Here is an 18,059-nt window from a genome sequence, read left to right as displayed (position 1 = left end):
CTATCTTTCCATTCTTGTGCATCGCTTAATGCAATGCACGTTAACACGTGACACAATGTGCATTATTGCAACATGCAAGAACAGCAAAGTGTGAATTGGTCCTAAATAAAGGGCTCTAATAAAAAGTGATTTCTGAATAGCATTTTATTCCACTGCTATTCATCCTTTTCCTTATAAGACCTAATGCACCCCAAGTTGCAAGAGCTGACCATGGCATTAAATCACACAGAGACGTATACACACAGAAATACCAGCACACGCACACGCCGCAAGCACACTCCAAACAACGTACTTTGCTGGCAATACAGCTACAGTGACGTTCCGCGCATGCGCAGAATTTGATCCCGGGCCATCGTGCAGGTGTGAGCACTGCGCTTGCTCGGCGTCCACGGTGTGGCTACTGCGCATGTGCGGTGTGTGGATTTGCGTTACTGGGGAGATTGTTGGGTAACAAACCAGAAGCCGCTGAGGTAGCCAGGAAGAGAATGGCGAGCTACAAGGTGAGCTGTGCTATACCTGATACGGTCGTGTATGTTCTGTTCTACTTCTCATTTTTGTGCTGTATAGTAATAGAAAAGTAATAGCAGTGCTGCTCACTTGAATAGAGGCTTCTGAAACTTCTATGTGGGTGTGAGGACAAGTAATACACGGGCGTGCTGTAAGTGACCATGATTCTCACAGCACCAAAGCAGGCCTGTAGGGTTTTACCATGGAAGTCCTAGTTTTATGAACACCTGTACATAGCAGCATGTCTTAGGCTGATTAGGGCAAAGCAACAGGTTCTCTTTAATGCCAACCTAGCTGGCAGCAGTGAAGAAATGGCTGGTACTTGCAGGTATGGAGGAGCAGGTGACTCACCGCTACACCTGCACTGTCACATGGATGGATGTGGGGGGAAGGGTCTTGTGTAAGCTCTGACTAGAACATGGGAGGCCAAACTCTGGCCTTCCAGCTGTAGTGAAACTACAAATCACATAATGCATCTGGCTCTGGCTGTCCGAGTCTTGCAATGCCTCATGGGATTTGTTTGCCCACCCCTGGTAGGGCTGGGGTTTGCCCACCCCTGAGACTAGAATGACATGGAACTTTCACAAGATTCATTCCTTGCTCCTGATAAATGACCATAGTCTCAAAAAGTGAGGGGGGGTCACAGAAATAGAAACTTAAACTGACAGAATTGGTATCTTTACCTCATTAGGGGGGAGGGGCGGGGCATGTATCAAAACTGGAGCAGATGCCCATAGTAACCAATCAGCTTCTCTCTTCAGTTTGTTCAGTTAAGCTTTGAAAATGAAAGGAGCTGATTGGTTACTATGGGCACCTGCTCCAGATTATGTGTGCTTTTAGTTCTGATAAATCCCCCTCTTTGTACAATACTAAAGGGGCTCATACACACAGACGTATTGCAGAGCAAATCCAGGTGTGCTTTCATCCAGAGAACAATATGTAGCGGCTGCTGCGCTTTTCTGTCCATAGCAATGTATGGACAGAAAACCCTGTAGTCGGGTGTGGACAGAAAACGCACAGCAGATGCGGCACCTGTGTGCTGTAAATACAGGCGTATTTTACACTGCATGACAAGTATGACCGTGTTTGCTCTTCAATACGTCTGTGTGCATGAGCCCTAAAAGAAAAGTATTGGGGGAGTAAAATGTACTCTTCCCACTACTTAGAGTCGGTGTAGGACATGCCAGCTCTCTATACCGAGAGTTTAGTGATCATAAACTGCTGATCACTCCCTGCAGAGACCAGAACATACACGCTTGTTTTGGTCAAGGGACAAAACTAAAGCAGATATACTCACCTGATCTTCGGTCCCACCCAGCTGCTAGACCGGTCACCGCAACCTCTTCTTCCCCGGGCTGCAGCGGTCTAAGTATCCGTGACATCCTCACATGTAATACAAGTCCATTGGACATGACGATGCCAAGGTAGCAGAGGGGGAGATAGGTGAATGGTCACTGCTGCAGGATCGAGGATCAGGTGAGTATACAGGTGAAACTCGAATAATTAGAATATCGTGCAAAGTTCATTTATTTCACTAATGCAACTTAAAAGGTGAAACTAATATATGAGATAGACTCATTACATGCAAAGCAAGATAGTTCAAGCCGTGATTTGTCATAATTGTGATGATTATGGCTTACAGCTCATGAAAACCCCAAGAACCCCAAATCCACAACCTCAAAAAAGTAGATTACATGCAATCAATAAAACAAGGATTGTACATAGAACAATATCGGACCTCTGAAAAGTACAAGCATGCATATGTACTCAGTACTTGGTTAGGGCCCCTTTTGCAGCAATTACTGCCATTACTTTTGCACGATATTGTAATTATTCGAGTTTCACCTGTATCTTTATTTTTAGCTCCTAGACCATTTCCCCATAGGTTGAGGGGAATTTATCAGAACTGGAGCAGACAAAATCTGGAGCGGTTGCCTATGGCAACCAATCAGCTTGTCTCTTCAGTTTGTTCAGTGAAGATGAGAGAAGCTGATTGGTTGCCATACACAGCTGCTCCAGATTTTGTCTGCTCCAGTTTTGATCAATTCCCCTCATTACCTTTTTTAACAATGTGGCACGTACATAAAATACACAGGTGAAAGCACATGGATTGCAGGTGCACAAACTTTGCTAAATGAGAGGCAGCCTGATTTTTTTTTTTTTTTTTTTTAAATAAATCTTCCTCATTGTATTGTGTGTAGGCTCAAGTGATCAGATCTCCCTTACTGCTGTGTCATTGTATGTATTAGCAACACATTTATTATTTTGTTCTATGTGTTGGTGACAGCTACAGATTTATTTAATAAACAAAGATGCTTATTATTGATTTTCTGTTTTTTTTTTTGTTTTTTTTTTTTAAATACTCTTATTTTTAGGCTGCTGATTCCAAAAGGGAACAATTTAGAAGATACTTGGAGAAGGCAGGAGTGCTTGACACGCTTACTAAAAGTGAGCCGTTTACAACAGTTTGTTCTGCATGGAAATAAATGTACAGATTCGGGAGAATCACAATTTCTTTAGACCCCGTGTACACATATAGCTTGATTTTCTGTCAGTGCCCCCATTCAATAGATTTTCCCTAATTTCCTGTCTCTGACACCAGTACAAGAAAATAAGGGGGGCCGGTGGGTGCATGCCTCCTTACCTGGTCAGGAAGGCACAGACAGTAATAAAAAGCAAGGGAGACTCTCCCTAATAGGGTCACATGTTGCAAATAGGCTTTGGCCAGTAAGTAATACTGTATAAGGTGAGCATAATACATGTTATACAATTCTTCATAGCATAAGCCACATGATAAAGGTTGGGTTGACTTAACATACAGACTCATACAGGCTGTTGGGTAGACCATCCAACCTTTCATACATTTAACCCTTTTATTAGTGATACATTGGCTATCCTATAAAAAGGAAAGCATCATGGATGTCATCGATATCCTTGCAGGCTTGGAGGGATGACAGATGAGAGAGAAGTTCCTGGAAGCTACTCTCATTGGGAATCTAAACAAGTGCTTGGGCAAAGCAAGAGGATCACTTCAATCCTCCAAAACACTACATAAGTTTCCTTCACTTTCCCACCACTTTGTTTGGCTGGCAGGAGCAACAAAACACTTAAAGCTGAACTTTGAAATCCTGACCTGACTCCTTGCTCACTTTCCCCTTGCACAGTAAAAACGCCTAAATGTAAAGTTAATGCCTTATGTTGTAATGAATAAAGGCTTTTCTTTATTATAAAATGCACTGGGTACTGTTGGGGAGGGGGGGAAGAATCTCTGCAGGCACCACAAGTCACATCCGACCTGTTTACCAAGGGCTACATTTCCCATGATCCCAACAGGATACACTGATGTGTGGGCCAGTCAGTGGCTTTGGGCAGGTGCTTTGCAGATCACATACGGCCACAGAAGGAAGTATGCTGTAAGCATGTCACCGCTGTCCTTCAGGAAACCACTCATAGGAGGAAACATTAGCAGGAGCCATTTCTCTATAGGCAAACCGTCACTGTATGGGGGTGAAACAATAGTGGAATAATGGACAGCAAAATTAATTGGGGAGCGCATTTGCTGAAGGTAAGCAAGTACCTTGCTAAATCTATTCTTTTCCCCATAGCTTTCACAGGGCTATGATTTCTCCCCATGTGAAAGCAATGGTGTGTACTGATTACCCATCACTGTCATATTCACTGAATCACATGCTTTGTGACTTCTTCCCAACGAAAGGAGTGATGGGGGGAGGTGAAGAAAATATGTTGCTGTAGACCAGGAAATTAGAGCAAACCTGTTACTTTGCACTGCATCCCCTAACCCTCCCATTTGGGCCTGCTAATTTGGCTTGGAGTTGCCAGTATATATAAAAATCTGTTTTGACAATCTCTATGCTTTTAAATGAGATTTCTTTGTTTTTGTTGTTTTTTTTGTCTTTTTGCAGTATTGGTAGAGCTGTATGAAGAACCAGAAAAGCCAAACAATGCACTAGAGTATCCTTTCTAAGTCTTATGGTCATTTATAAAAAAAAGTTTTATTTATGTAACATGAAAAGTGCACTTTTCCTGGCATTCTATCAGGGTTATTCACAAAAGGGTGAAGAGTTTGGAGAAGGCAGGAGAAGTGAACAATCTAGGACAACATAGCTGAACTGGAAGTAAGATGAATTGGAGAATTTTTCCAAATCAGTTATGTTGTCCTAGATTGTTCACTTCTCCTGCCTTCTCCAAACTCTTCACCCTTCTGTGAATAACCCTGTTTGTAATTTGGGTGACATGCAATCTAAACATGCCTTCCTGTTTATGTCCGTTGCGCGTCCGCTTTCATAATTTTGGGTAATGCTAAACTTGGTAAATTAAGAATGAAAAATGTGCCGTTATAGATCTTCAGCTCTCTTGAATCTTGCAGATGTTGGAGGATGACCGTAATTACTGCTTAATGTTTGCATATTTTTGACCAGTGTGGAAGTTACAGTATTCACCCCTTCTGAGTTAACTAACAATGTTTTGAATAGAATCCAGGTTTCAGAATGATCTGGTTTTATAGATGCTTCCTCCCTTGTGTTGGTTAGTAGTAATGTTAGTATCTCTTAAGGAAAGGAAGATTTGACTCATTAGGTAAGTATCAAACTTCTACTTTTATAGTCTGCTTATGTCTTAGATTATTCAAACAACTGACAGGATCTCTTTATTGGATTTAAGATGTTTTTTGATAAAGTGTAAAATAGTGTAAAATATATATGTTCAGTTGAGACGGGCTCAACTGGTAGTGGCAGTGGTAAACCATGGATGAGACACAGGCACCCAGCAGATTTGTCCTGTACTTTTATTCAGCAAACAAATACAGTTCAATGCGGGAGGCCTTTGTATAGCAATTCTAATGCATAAAACATACAAAACATCTGCTTGTCTAAGCCAGTAACTGCATTTATTTCTGTTCCTGGCTAAAGAGGTGCCCCTAATGGGTTTCCCAAAACAAACATGCAGCACTTGTTTAGTGTTCTGTCAGCCTGTTACCTAACATCAGGATCCCACAGCAGAGAGCATGCCCTGAGCATCAGTCAGCTCGCATATATATAAAAGTCTGTGGACAGCTGAGACTAATAATGAGATCTGGCTACCAGGTAAAATGTGGACCTTGGAATGGAGGCTTTATCCCACCAGCTCTACAAAGCCTCCAAGCTCTGGGCCCCAAACGGTCATGTTAGATTTAGGTGGATGTTTTCATTTGACACGGTTCTACCGCAAGAGGTTTATATTAGAACGCTAGTATATTTGTAGTTTCTGTGAGAGAAGTGTCTCACTGATGAAGATTTGATCATCCTTCCCCAGAAAAGTGTAGAAGGCTATTGATGGGCTCTTGGAAATATAATTGTAAGGTTCCTTTAGCAAAACAAAAAGGCATAAGATGTTTTCTCTTTAAAGATGCCTTTTTGATTGAAGACAAGATTGCTGAAACATCAGCTTAGCATGGGGTCATAGAGGGAACATCTTATCTTTTTGGAGTGTGCTTTTCTACCTTGCTTTCTAAACCATATCTCCACTGAACCCAAGCTATGATTGTGAAGTATTTTTCAGCTTAGGATGAGGTTTACAAGGCACAGTTTTAAAGGAAGTATGTACCGAGGAAAGATGGAGGTCGCCATTACTACATTCTAAAAAAAAATGGTTGTCATGCTGAACCATTGTCTTTAGTATTCTCTGTCACTAACTTGCAGCAAGTATGCAGAACAGGAGTTCTGGTTTCAGTCTGACCTTGGTTGCTGCATATTTGTTCCAGCTCAATGACTTAAAGCTGAACTCTTGACACACAAGTTTTCATTTAAACATATTCCTTAATAGCCACAAAAGATATCCACACTGTGCACTAAATACCTTTTACAAACTCAGTTATTACCTTATAATAGTAGCAGGGAGAACATCACTGTGCTCTACATAGCCCGAGCAGAGCTTTGGGGGGGGTTTACAGGAGGGGAGTAGACACAGGACCAGTCACCCTGCACAAGGAAAAAGAGCAGCAGTGACTGGTCTTTATTACAGGAAGCTCCTGTACTGAGGCAAAGTTTCATTCTGGAAGTAATACACAAAGGATGTCACGATTCAACTAAGAATACACATGCCTCTTACATTTAAACAATATTTGCTTATTCTGGATATCCTGGAGTAGATTAAAGTAACAAACAGTAGGACAACAAGGTCAGACGTGGCCGCCCCCATATTTCTTTTAATGTAGGATTGCTTTAAAATTTAGATCTAGGTCAAAACTTCTTTTTTTTTTTTTAATATAGTTTTTGGATGAAAAGTGGCAAAACAAAACAGGGTTTCTAAACCTCAGAAAACAATGGCTAGAGATACTTACCGTTTGAATACCAGATGGTGTTTTCAGACTGCACTGGGACAGTGGGTATTCATGTCAATGCCATTTTAAAAGCTGCCTGCCAGCTTTCTCTGGCTCTCTAGATCCAGAGCCAGCTGTGTCTGCCCCCTCCCGTGTCTGTCCCTCCAATGAGCGCTGGAGAGAGGGCAATCCCTGCTGGGAGCGGTGACTGGGTGATGTCACTGGACCTTGCAGGGAGGAGACCATGAGTTGAGAGATCAGAGGTTACGTGATCAATCTGTTCTCTGTATGACATTTGCAGTGTCTCACACTTGCCATAAGCTGTATGTTTTAGTCTCATACTTCCCCTTTAGGGCTTGTTCATACCATAATCCCTGCGCTCAGTATGTGTTTCTGTTTGCGTGCGCTTATATGAGTTTGTTACATGTTTTTGATGCATTTTTAATGCGTCGCATGGCTTTTCCTTCTTTTTTTTTTTTTTACTCTATCATCTTGATTAGCACGTGGGTTTTGGAGTCCTCTATAGCTGGTGGTATTTAGCATTGTACCACTTTATAATGTACTATTGCTGGGATTTGTTGTAGTCCTCTATAGCCGATGCCATTCTGCATTCATTGCTGTATAGTTTTACACTTTTCATTTCACTATATATCACACCACACTATCTTTTTTTCTTTTTTACTTCCACCGCTCCAAGCTTGCTCCTGTGATGGACTACAACCTCAATACAAACTAGTAGTCCTATCACTGGAGCCATTTTTTAAACTTTATTTTATTGTTTATCCGATTAACCGATTAATCGAACTTAATAATCGGCTAACCGATTTTGAAAATAATCGTTAGCTGCAGCTCTACATACATTATCACTTTCATTTAAGCCCATTCTGGTGCGTTTACATGCGTTCAGGCATGTTTCGATGAGAAAACAAATGCCTTAGGCTCAGTTCACACATTAGCGCTTTTTCAATTTTATCCTAGTGTTCTCTGAGCTCTTCTAAAAATAATGAAGAAATGTTACTGTCACAAGACTAGTGATTTGTTGTGCTTCCTGACCTGTACAATCAGCTTTTTAAAACAGCACTTAGGTGCTGCAGGCCCAGAAACGCCAGATGTGGAAGCTTTGCGTTTGGAGGTCGCAGAACTGAAACAAAAGTATGATGCTGTTCTAGAGGAAAATAAAGAACTGAAAGCAAAGGTTTGTGTTACTTTTGGAATAATTTCTCCCATGGCTGATCTTTTTTTATCTGTTATAAAAACTGATATGCTGAGAAGCAAAATGACTGTCCTGTGGTATTAGTTCTTTTTTGTTTTCTTTCTCTTGTTTTATAGCATTTAATAAAGTATAACAAAATGGCACCTAATGCAAGTCCATGCACTGCAAATTAATGCAACGCACTGCGGTGATGTGACATGTGGTGATGTGATCATGTCTGTATTTTACACAAAGAACTGCAACCCACCTCAACGCAGCATTGTATTGTGAACAGGGTACTCAGAATCAGTTGTTTTCTATGTACCCTTGTTTTGAGATTGATCTGAATAGAGCAATGGAGATGGTGTTAACGAGTGAAGGACTGTTTGTGGGAAGACAAATTGCTAAATAAGTAGCTGTTTCAAATTGCTGCCAACATAAACTCTCAGCACAAAGTATTTGCGTTTATGGATCCCACTTAAAGAAGAACCCCGGGCAAAATAATCTGAACCCTTGCAGTGGGGCTACTTCTGCACTGTAAAGGGTTAACTGCTCGTTTTCATCTAGGAGCGAAAATAACAAAGTTATACTCGCCTTAACCTCGCAGCCGGCTGGCTGTTAGAAAACTCCCTCCAGCCTGTCTCCTCCTCTGCTCCAGCAATGGAATTTACCTTGGTGTCCTCATGCCAAATATAATGTATGGCAAGTAATGACTCTAGGATCTTGGACCACTGGCACGGGGGATGGGTCATTTAATATACTTACCATTCCCCCAGCTTTCATACTGCAGAGGATAACGTCACCATCCTTCTGACGCTCCAGCATAGTGAAGGACCACAATAGATTTGAGCTACTCAGATTTCTTTATGGTTTTGCTGGATGGATAGGTATGTCTCCCTTGCTTAGGTGCCATTGACAGAAACGGGAAAAGTAAGTAAATGTAGCTACATTTTCCCCCCTGCCCCTCTTTTTGCCATTCAGTTCAGTGTTTTAGTAAATTGGCGGACCTTGCTACTTCAGTGCAAGATCCGCTTAAATATGCAAAAAGCAGTTTTCTTATAGTTGCTGTTTGTATAATCAAATGTATACCCCTAACATGACCTGGGCCAGCTGCCCCATGTGCTGTATTATGGTTGGGGCAGAAAGTGTGCATGTTCTCTACTACCAGGAAATGAGAAACCATGGGAGTGTGCACCAAGTAGTTCTCCCTTGATCAGCTATGGTAAAGAAAGGAAATGTATGTGATTTCCCAAACCCCCCCCTTATGATTTCATGGCAATGTGGATTCTTGTATAGATGAACATAAATGTACGCCCTATTAAAACCCAATTTAGTAAGTATTGGTAACAGTCTGGGTCACTTGCATGGTTTAGTATCTGTAGGTAGTAAAGAGGAACAGCCATGCTTGAGCACTTGACAGTGTATGCCTTGGCCTATCGCCTATTTTCCTAGTCAAGAAGTAAAGTAACCAACCACAGTCTAATGCGTGTGCAGAATGAGGGTTAATCTTACTACTAAAGATCACTTGTCTAGCCTAGACCTGTAAGTGATAGGCTGCTTTTGCGATTGTTTGTTTGCTCTTGCTGCTGCTTCATGTGTCTCATAGTAAAGCTGCACCCTGCCTTTTACTTTTAGCTTGGTGTTTAATCATTGCTGATGCATAATAAAAAAACAGATCTAACTTTTTTCTTTCTGTGCTACCTTTTGCAGCTTTCCCAACACGAACCTCCATCTGATGAAAAACGAGCTGAATGAGCTTATCTTGAATTCCCTTATTTAAATGCTGCACTGGAACTGTAAATAATATATACAGCTAGGAATTATTCTGTTTTGGGGGACATGGGAACACTTATCTTCGTTTTTTTTTTGGTTTATTACCTTAAGTAAACAACTTGTGAAAAAAAACATAGTTTGACATTTCCTGTATCCTGTAAAAATGCTTGGTCACTGTTGTTGAAGATGAATGTATAGGATTTGGTGAGATTGCTTTATCATACATGACATAATCATGTACTATAGATATTACTGGGTGGGATTAAACAGTCATAAAAGTAAAACTGTTTTATGTGATGCAGTTTTTGTACCGAAAGCTTGTCTGTGAGCGGTTGCTATTTGTGTCACTTTAAGGTAAACCTATGCACTTTGTAACAATTCTCTCTACACCCACCTCCACTGCTAATGTCTTCACCACACTCTGTCTTCCTATTTACTGCGGAGAAATACTCACGATTGGAAAAAAACTCAGGATTTTTGGGTATGGGGAGATTGTATTGCCACCTACACTTCCGCTCATCTTGCGGGAATTCTCCAGCCTGTTGGGGTGCAGGGTGGTAAGATCCTCAACACTGTGTTGTCTCTGATACAGAGCTTACAGAGGACTACTTGGGGTGGCAGGAGAGCAAAAAGATGGTAAGTAGTATTGGCAGTAAACAAAGGAAGCTATAAAGAGAACATGTTACTTTGCCCTGCAGGGGTCAATTTAATGCTGATAGATAGCATTTCCTGGAGTTATTTCTATTTAAAACTGTAAAGTTGTGTACATTAATTATCATTGTCACAGCCATTGAAAGCTAGATGGATCAGTTAAATGCATGTCGTCTTTCTGAAATCGAAATGTACAGTGCATTCAGAAAGTATTCAGACCCCCTTCACTTTTCTCAATCTTGTCATGTTGCAGCTGATACTACAGTTGTTTACATTCTTTTTTTTTCTCAATTTACACTCAGTACCCCATAATGACAAAGTGAAAGCAGAATTTTAGAAATGTCCGTGAATTTATAAAAAAGAAAAAACTGAAATATCACATGTATTCAGACACTTTACCCGGTACTTTGTTGAAGCACCTATTGCAGCAATTACAGCCTTGAATCTTTTTGGGTATGACGCAACTGGATTGGGGGATTTTCTGCCATTTGTTCTTTTGCAAATCCTCTCAAGCTCAGTCAAGTTGGAAGGGGATTGTCGGTGGACAGTGTTTCAGGTCTCTACAGAGATGTGCAATAGGACTTGAAGTCAGGGCTCTGGCTGGGCTACTCTAGGAAATTCACAGAGTAGCTAAGCTTTTTTCTCAACCTTGACCAGTCTTTTGAGTCCCTTGCTGCTGAAAAACACCCCCACAGCAAGATGCTGCCACCACCATGCTTCACTGTTGGTAGGGTATTGGGAAGATGATGAGGGGTGTCTGGTTTCCTCCAAACATGTCCTTTAGGATTGAGGCCATACAGTCCAAACTTGGTTTCATCAGACCATAAAATCTGGTTCCTCACAGTCAGTCCTTTTTAGGTGTTTTTTTTTTGTGAACTCCAATCGGGCATTCATGTGTTTCGCACTGCGGAGAGGCTTCTGTCTACTCTAGGCACTCTGCCATATAGGCCAGATCGGTGGAGGGCTGCAGTGATGGTGGTCTTACCACGTACCTGGTCTGGGAGACTGGATGGGTGAGGAGGCTTCCCTTGCACCTCGTGTCTTGTGGCCTTTGATGATGGTAACAGAGGCCAGGCAGACACAGACGAGTGCCAGTGGTTATGGAACCGTGCAATTAGAAGGGTAATCCAGAAATCAAAGTCAAGGTAAGCCGAGGTCAGAAGCAGTACCGAGGGTTAAGGCAGAAGTAGAATCCAATAAACAGTCCAATGTCAAAAAGGCAGGCAGCAATCAAGGAAGTTGGTTGAGGCAGTAACAGGTCAAAATCCAGGCAAACGGTATTCAAGGCAGGAAACAGAATACAAATACACACACACAGGAGCTGAGAAGACAATCCAGCAACTAAGTGACATGCAGGTCCGGTTTATATAGGGAAGTGGGCCAATCAAGTACGTCACTTCCTGTGCGCCTTTGGTGCGTTTTTGTGACTCGCGCTGTATGCGTGTCACTTCCGGTGCGTTATACGGCGCTGTTTAGGACTCGGACATCAAGAATCCGACATATATCTGTCCCTGGGCCAAATTCAGTACAAAGTGTGCACACTATCAGTGAAGAGATAACACACGCTGACACAGAGTCGGAATAAAAATACTTCTTATTATTGTTTCGCACGGTTGTGTTTTATATAGGCAGCTGATAGTGTATATGTAAAGATAGCGTTTGCGATAGCTTTCTAGGTTATAATTGGACTGATTCATTAAAGCGTAACCTCCTTCCAGGGTGCTGACATCTCGTCTTGGGTGTTGTTTCTCCGTGGAAATGACTTGCTGTGCGCATGCGCCTGTTTATCCTCCTAGCGGGACTTGGCACATGTGCGGAACGGGCATGTTGCTTACATTGTCCTTCTGGAACTTTGTCCCAGGATCTCTGGAGATCAGAGTGACCATCGGGTCACCTCTCTTACTAAGGCCCTTCTCCCCTGATTGCTCAGTTTGGCCGGGTGACCAGCTCTTGGAAGAGTCCTGGTTGTGCCAAACTTCTTCCATTTGAGAATTATGGAGGCCACTGTGCTCTTGGGAACCTTCAGTGCAGCAGAAATTTTTGTGTAGCCTTCCCCAGATTTGTGCCTTGCTATAATGTTGTCTCTGAGCTCTGCAGGCAGTTCCTTTGACCTCCTGGCTTTTGCTCTGATACAGTATGCATTGTCAGCTGTGAGGACTTCTATATAGAGGTGCGTGCCTTTCCAAATCATGTCCAATCATCGTAATTTACCACAGGCGGACTCCAATCTGAGAAACATCTCAGCAATGATCAAGAGAAATGGGAGGCACCTGAGCTAAATTTCAAGTGCAAAAGGTCTGAATACTTTAGCTTTCTCGCACAGGGCGCCTAAAGACCTAAGGCCGGCCCTGCTTATGCTAATGTCATATTTCAGTGTTTAGTTTTTAATAAATTTGCAGATCTTTCTAAAATTCTGTTTTCACTGTTATAGTGTACTGAGTGTAGATTAATGAGAAAAAATAAACAATTTAAGCAACTGTATCAGGCTGCAACATAACAACATTGAAACAGTGAAAGGAGTCTGGATACTTTTTGAATGCACTGTATATATGCTTATAGCAATGGCAACCGGATTTTAGTTTGTTTTTTTTGGAGCAGGAAAGTAAAATCTGTATGTTACTGTAATTGTCTAACCCCAGTTTAAGCTCTGTAACCACTGCTGCAGAGTTTTGTGTGCCTCAGCTATTATTGGGTGCCCCAGAATTTGTGTAAGATCATTGAGCTCAAACAGTCCTACTGTGCAAACAGGCTGGGTTAGGATGGTCAAAACAGATAGAGGTCAGATTTGAGAATGTAGCAAGTCAGGAAAGGCAAAGTTCAGTTGGTGGTTAGATCAAACAACCTTGGTGACGAACACTGATAACAGTACACCCTCAGAGCTGAATACCACAATAGTCAACTAGTAGCTGCCCACTATTAATCTATAAAAGCATTTAGCACTAGTTGGTGACTGTGAAAGTCTGCCTGCCGATGCACATGGCAACTCAAATGTGTACATCAGCAGCTCTGACTTTACACTAACTTTGTAATGAGTGATAAACCCAGAGGCATCCAGGCAACCTAATAGTGTTAGGAGGGCAGCATTTACCACCGCTGCAGTTATATGAATAGAGGTTTCCTTTATAGCAGATGCATTTCGGGTTTTTTCTAATTACATAATCACCACATGGATTTGGCCCAGTATTAACTATTTCAAACTAACAACTGTCTGAGAAGACTATTCTTCCTTCCTGTTGTTTCTGGAGGGAGGAAGTAAGGGAAATCTCTCCACAGGACATGGATAGCAGAAAATACACTGACATGGGTTTTAACCTTACTCCAGTGCAGAATGTCTCTGCATGGAGGTACTGAGTCTTATGGTGTTGTCCCCTTTGCTCCACACCAGGTACACACAGAAGGATATACTGTCCAAGTGGGAAAACTCTTTCTTCTCCCTGGACAGGGAGATTTGCCTTCTGCAACATATTTTAATGTTGTGGCTTTTGTAAAGATGTTGTCCCAGAGTAGACCCTTTCTGTGAGCCTTTTTGGCTTGGAAGATATTCTCTGCACCTTATCAATGCACAGCAGTGATGTACATAAATAACCTGGGGTTGTACAAAAACCTGGCTGCAGTTTTAAGAGACATAACACACATTTCACTGTGCAGGTAGATCCTGACCCCTTAGTGGTCAAATACAGTGGTTTGCAAAAGTATTCACCCCATTTTTCCTATTTTGTTGCATTACCACCTGGAATTAAAATGAACTTTTATTTGGATTACATGTAATGGGCATACACAGAAAGGTCCAAAATGGTGAAGTGAAATCAAGAAAATAACTTATTTGAAAAAATTACAACAACATAGAAACCGGAAAAGTACGTGCATATGTATTTACTAGGAATGCACCAATATCGGTTTTCCAGTATTGAGTACAAGTACCGATATTTATTTTTCGATATAATCCATTATCAATACCGGTACTTCCACTAGCATGGAGCCGGATTCCCATCAGGAAGCTGGGTAGTGGGTAATGACACGCCACACGGCTTCTTTATTGTCTGGGAAGCAGACTCCATGCTGTTTGGTTGGCTCGATGCGGATTGGCAGGGAAGCCATCGAGCGGGCCAAACAGCTGGCTTCCCGGCCATTTAGAGCCGAGTCATTACCTGCCACCCGGCTTCCTGATTGGCTGGGAAGATGGCTCCTTGCGGCACTGCCTGTCAGAGAAAATCTCCCTCTGACCGGAAGTTCTGGTATCAGGGGTAACTATTGGAGCATTTGGGCGAGTACTCGCCCAATTACTTGGTATCTACACCAATACTAGTATCGGTACCGGTGCATCCCTAGTATTCATCCCCTTTTGCTATAAAGCCCCCACATAAGGTGAAACCAGTTAATCTTCAGAAATTACATAATTGGATTGCACACATGTGGTGGAGACGGCAACCCGCAGATGCTGCAGTGCCGTCCGTCCGTTTTTTTACTACGGGCGGACGGCAAGAGGTTAAGTGTACAAGCGGCACCATGAAGACCAAGGAGCTCTCCAAAGAGATCAGAGACAAAGTTGTGGAGAAATACAGATCAGGCTTAGGTTATTAAAAAATATCAAACTTTGAACATCCCACGGAGCACCATTAAATCCATTATTAAAAAGTTGAAAGAATATGGCACCACAACAAACCTACCATGAGGGGGCTGCCCACCAAAACTCAGGCAAGGATGACATTAATCAGAGACCAAAGGTAATCCTGAGGAAGCTGTAAAGCCCCACAGTGGAGATTGGAGTATCTGTCCATAGGATCACAGCCGGTACACACCACAGAGCTGACCTTCATGGAAGAGTGGCCAGCAAAAAGCCATTGCTTACAGAAAAAATAGGCAAACACATTTGCATGTGGGAGACTCCCCAAACATATGGAAGAAGGTACTCTGGTCACATGAGACTAAAATTAAGCTTTTTGGCCTCCAAGGAATAGGCTGGTGCAAACCCAATACCTCTCATCACCCCGAGAACACTATGCCCACAGTGAAGCATGGTGGTGGCAGCATCATGCAGTGGGGATGTTTTTCATCATGTATATAGATGGGTGTGCAGCGCTTGGGGTCACCAATAGGTGAACGAGCAAAAGCGTAATTAAGTGTTACCAAAAGAACATGTAATCAAAAAAATATGTGTTTGCAACCGTTATTAATATGCTAAAGTGATAGCCAGTGAAATAATAAATAGATAAATACCAAATTTCACTTCGTGCAAAAATGTAATAAATTATTTGTAATAAACTATGCCTTATTAAGAAATTCCTTGTTGCAACCAAAACGTGCATCAAATACAAAAGTTCTCAATAAAAGTGATAAACATCAAATCAGCTCAAAGTCAGACCCTGATCATCGGCAGAGACTTGCATACTGATTGGAATTAAAAGAATGATCGAAATTCTTGAGGAAAACCTGTTTCAGTCTGCCAGAGATTTGAGACTGGTAAGAAGCAGGACATTGACCCTAAGGCTGGGCACACACCTTACAACCATCGCAAAGACTTTTGTCTTGCGATGGTTGTAAGGTACTTAAAAAAATGTATGATCTGCCCATCTTGCATAGGCAGATCGTACTTGCGATGATTGCAAGCCACGCCCCCTGAGGGGCATGCTTCCGATGACCGCAATGCCGAACGGGCAGTGTGCGCTTGCGCACACCGGCCCGTACGGCTTTTATCGTATGAACTTGCCACAAACCCGCCGAACATCGTACGGTGGGTTTTCGAACATGTCCGTAAGTTAAAAGTCGTGCGACCTTACAGTAGTAGAGGTCGCATGGCTTCCACACACCTTACGATAATCGTACGATTGCGGGATTTCCCGCGATTATCGTACGATTATCGTAAGGTGTGTGGGGACCTTAAGAATTCTGCTAAATCGTCATTTTCAGGCCTAAAATGTGGAATATAACATGGGTGCAAAAATTGAAAAAAGGGCCTCAGTCATGAAGGGGTTAAAGGTTGCTGTACACCAGCAAAACCCATCCAACTTATAGGAGCTAGAGCAGTTTTGCCTTGAAGAATGGGCAAAAATCCCAGTGGCTTGATGTGCCAAGCTTATAGAAATGTACCCCCAAGAGACTTGCAGCTGTAATTGCTGCAAAAGGTGGCTCTACAAAGTATTGACTTAGGGGGGATGAATAGTTATGTTTAAAGTGCCACCAGAGCGGGCAGAATGGGGAAATCTTCAAATGGGGACACTTGCTCTGTTCACAACTGCGAGGGGATTTCCCTCACTTTGGAAAGATTTCCTCTTACTTCTGTTGTGTCTAGGACAAGACGTGAAAGGGAAACTGTTAGATGGGACACAGATGGAAAAATAAACCAGACAGGGGTTGCAACCATTTCCTACCCTATGCAAAATGAATGAAATAGGGCCAATTTACTGTACTGCGTAGTGGTAATGCATGTTATATGTGTTTATTCTATACATTCGACAGTGCAATCACAGTACTGTAGTGCACACAAGCACATAGAAAAAAATATATGATGTTTTAAAACCTTGTCCCACCCTGGGAAGGCTGCCGTCCATTAGTTGCATTACAATCGGAGGAAGGCAAGTGGTTAAAACTTACCTGTCCTGCCACTCGCCAATCTTTGTTTCCTTGTTGATGAAGTGTCTTCAGGATCTGACACTTCCAAGAGTGGAGGACGTCCAGACCCTCTCTGTGCTCCTTCTTGCTGGCCCCATGCCACTATTAGACATAGTAGTAATGAAAGGACAGGTGGAAGGAACCATAGCATGCAGCAGGGCACCAGGCATCTGATACATCTGGAAGAGCCAAATGCTGAAGATTCTTCGGTGGCTGTAGTGCTTCAAGAGAGCAAAGTTTGGAGGTGCAGGCAGTGGGATAGGTAAGTCTTTGTTTAAAGACCAACTGAACTCTGCTTACATTTTGCTGAATAAATTCCAGGTGTGTTAAAACAAAAGGTGTTCAATCTTGCAGTTTGTTTTCTTTCTAAAGGTGCGCATACACTGTGCGATTATCGCACGATAATCGCGGGAAATCCCGCAATCGTACGATAATCGCAAAGTGTATGGAAGACGTGCGACCGTTTTTACTGTACGCTCGCACGTCTTTTGTCTAGGGAGCACGCTAGAAAACCAGCCGAAAATCGTACGATTTTCAGCTGGTTTGAACGGTGCTCGGGAGACCAATGCCGAACGGGCCGGTGTGCGCACGCGCACACTGCCCGTTCAGCATTGCGGTCATCGGAAGCCCGCCCCTCGGGGGCGGGCTTGCGATGATCGAGAGTACGATCTGCCTGTCCAAGATGGGCAGATCGTACGTTTTTTTTTATTACTTTACAACCATCGCACGACTAAGGTCTTGCGATGGTTGTAAAGTGTATGGCCACCTTTAAGCAGCCACTGTGTGAGTAGACAAGCCTGCCCCCTGCCAGCAGCTGCAGAGTGGGACCTAGTTATCTCACTACAAGAGGTCAAACATGCCCCTTGCTAAGTCAGAGCTAGACACTAGGGAGCATGAGCTTTGCAGATTGCACAGCTATAGGTCTGACTTATTAGTGGGTGTGTTGGACCTCTGCAAAGAGACCACTGCTTCCACACAGAGAGCAAGGGTCCCGCTCTGCAACTATGTTAT

General features: G+C 42.6%; 1 protein-coding gene across 1 annotated transcript; it reads left to right on the top strand.

The window, feature by feature from the left end:
* Positions 1–395: 395 nt before the first annotated feature.
* On the top strand, positions 396–9,898 carry MYCBP (MYC binding protein). Its single transcript, XM_018560318.1, has 5 exons — positions 396–500; positions 2,883–2,955; positions 4,431–4,479; positions 7,889–8,018; positions 9,726–9,898. Exons 1-5 carry the CDS (start codon positions 486–488, stop codon positions 9,768–9,770), a joined length of 312 nt encoding a protein of 103 aa, XP_018415820.1. The 5' UTR covers positions 396–485; the 3' UTR covers positions 9,771–9,898.
* Positions 9,899–18,059: the final 8,161 nt, after the last annotated feature.

The sequence above is a fragment of the Nanorana parkeri genome, unplaced genomic scaffold (genome assembly GCF_000935625.1).
Source record: "Nanorana parkeri isolate BGI_ZX_2015 unplaced genomic scaffold, ASM93562v1 scaffold448, whole genome shotgun sequence".
Classification (NCBI taxonomy): Eukaryota; Metazoa; Chordata; class Amphibia; order Anura; family Dicroglossidae; genus Nanorana; species Nanorana parkeri.
This window is presented reverse-complemented; position numbering and strand designations above follow the sequence as displayed.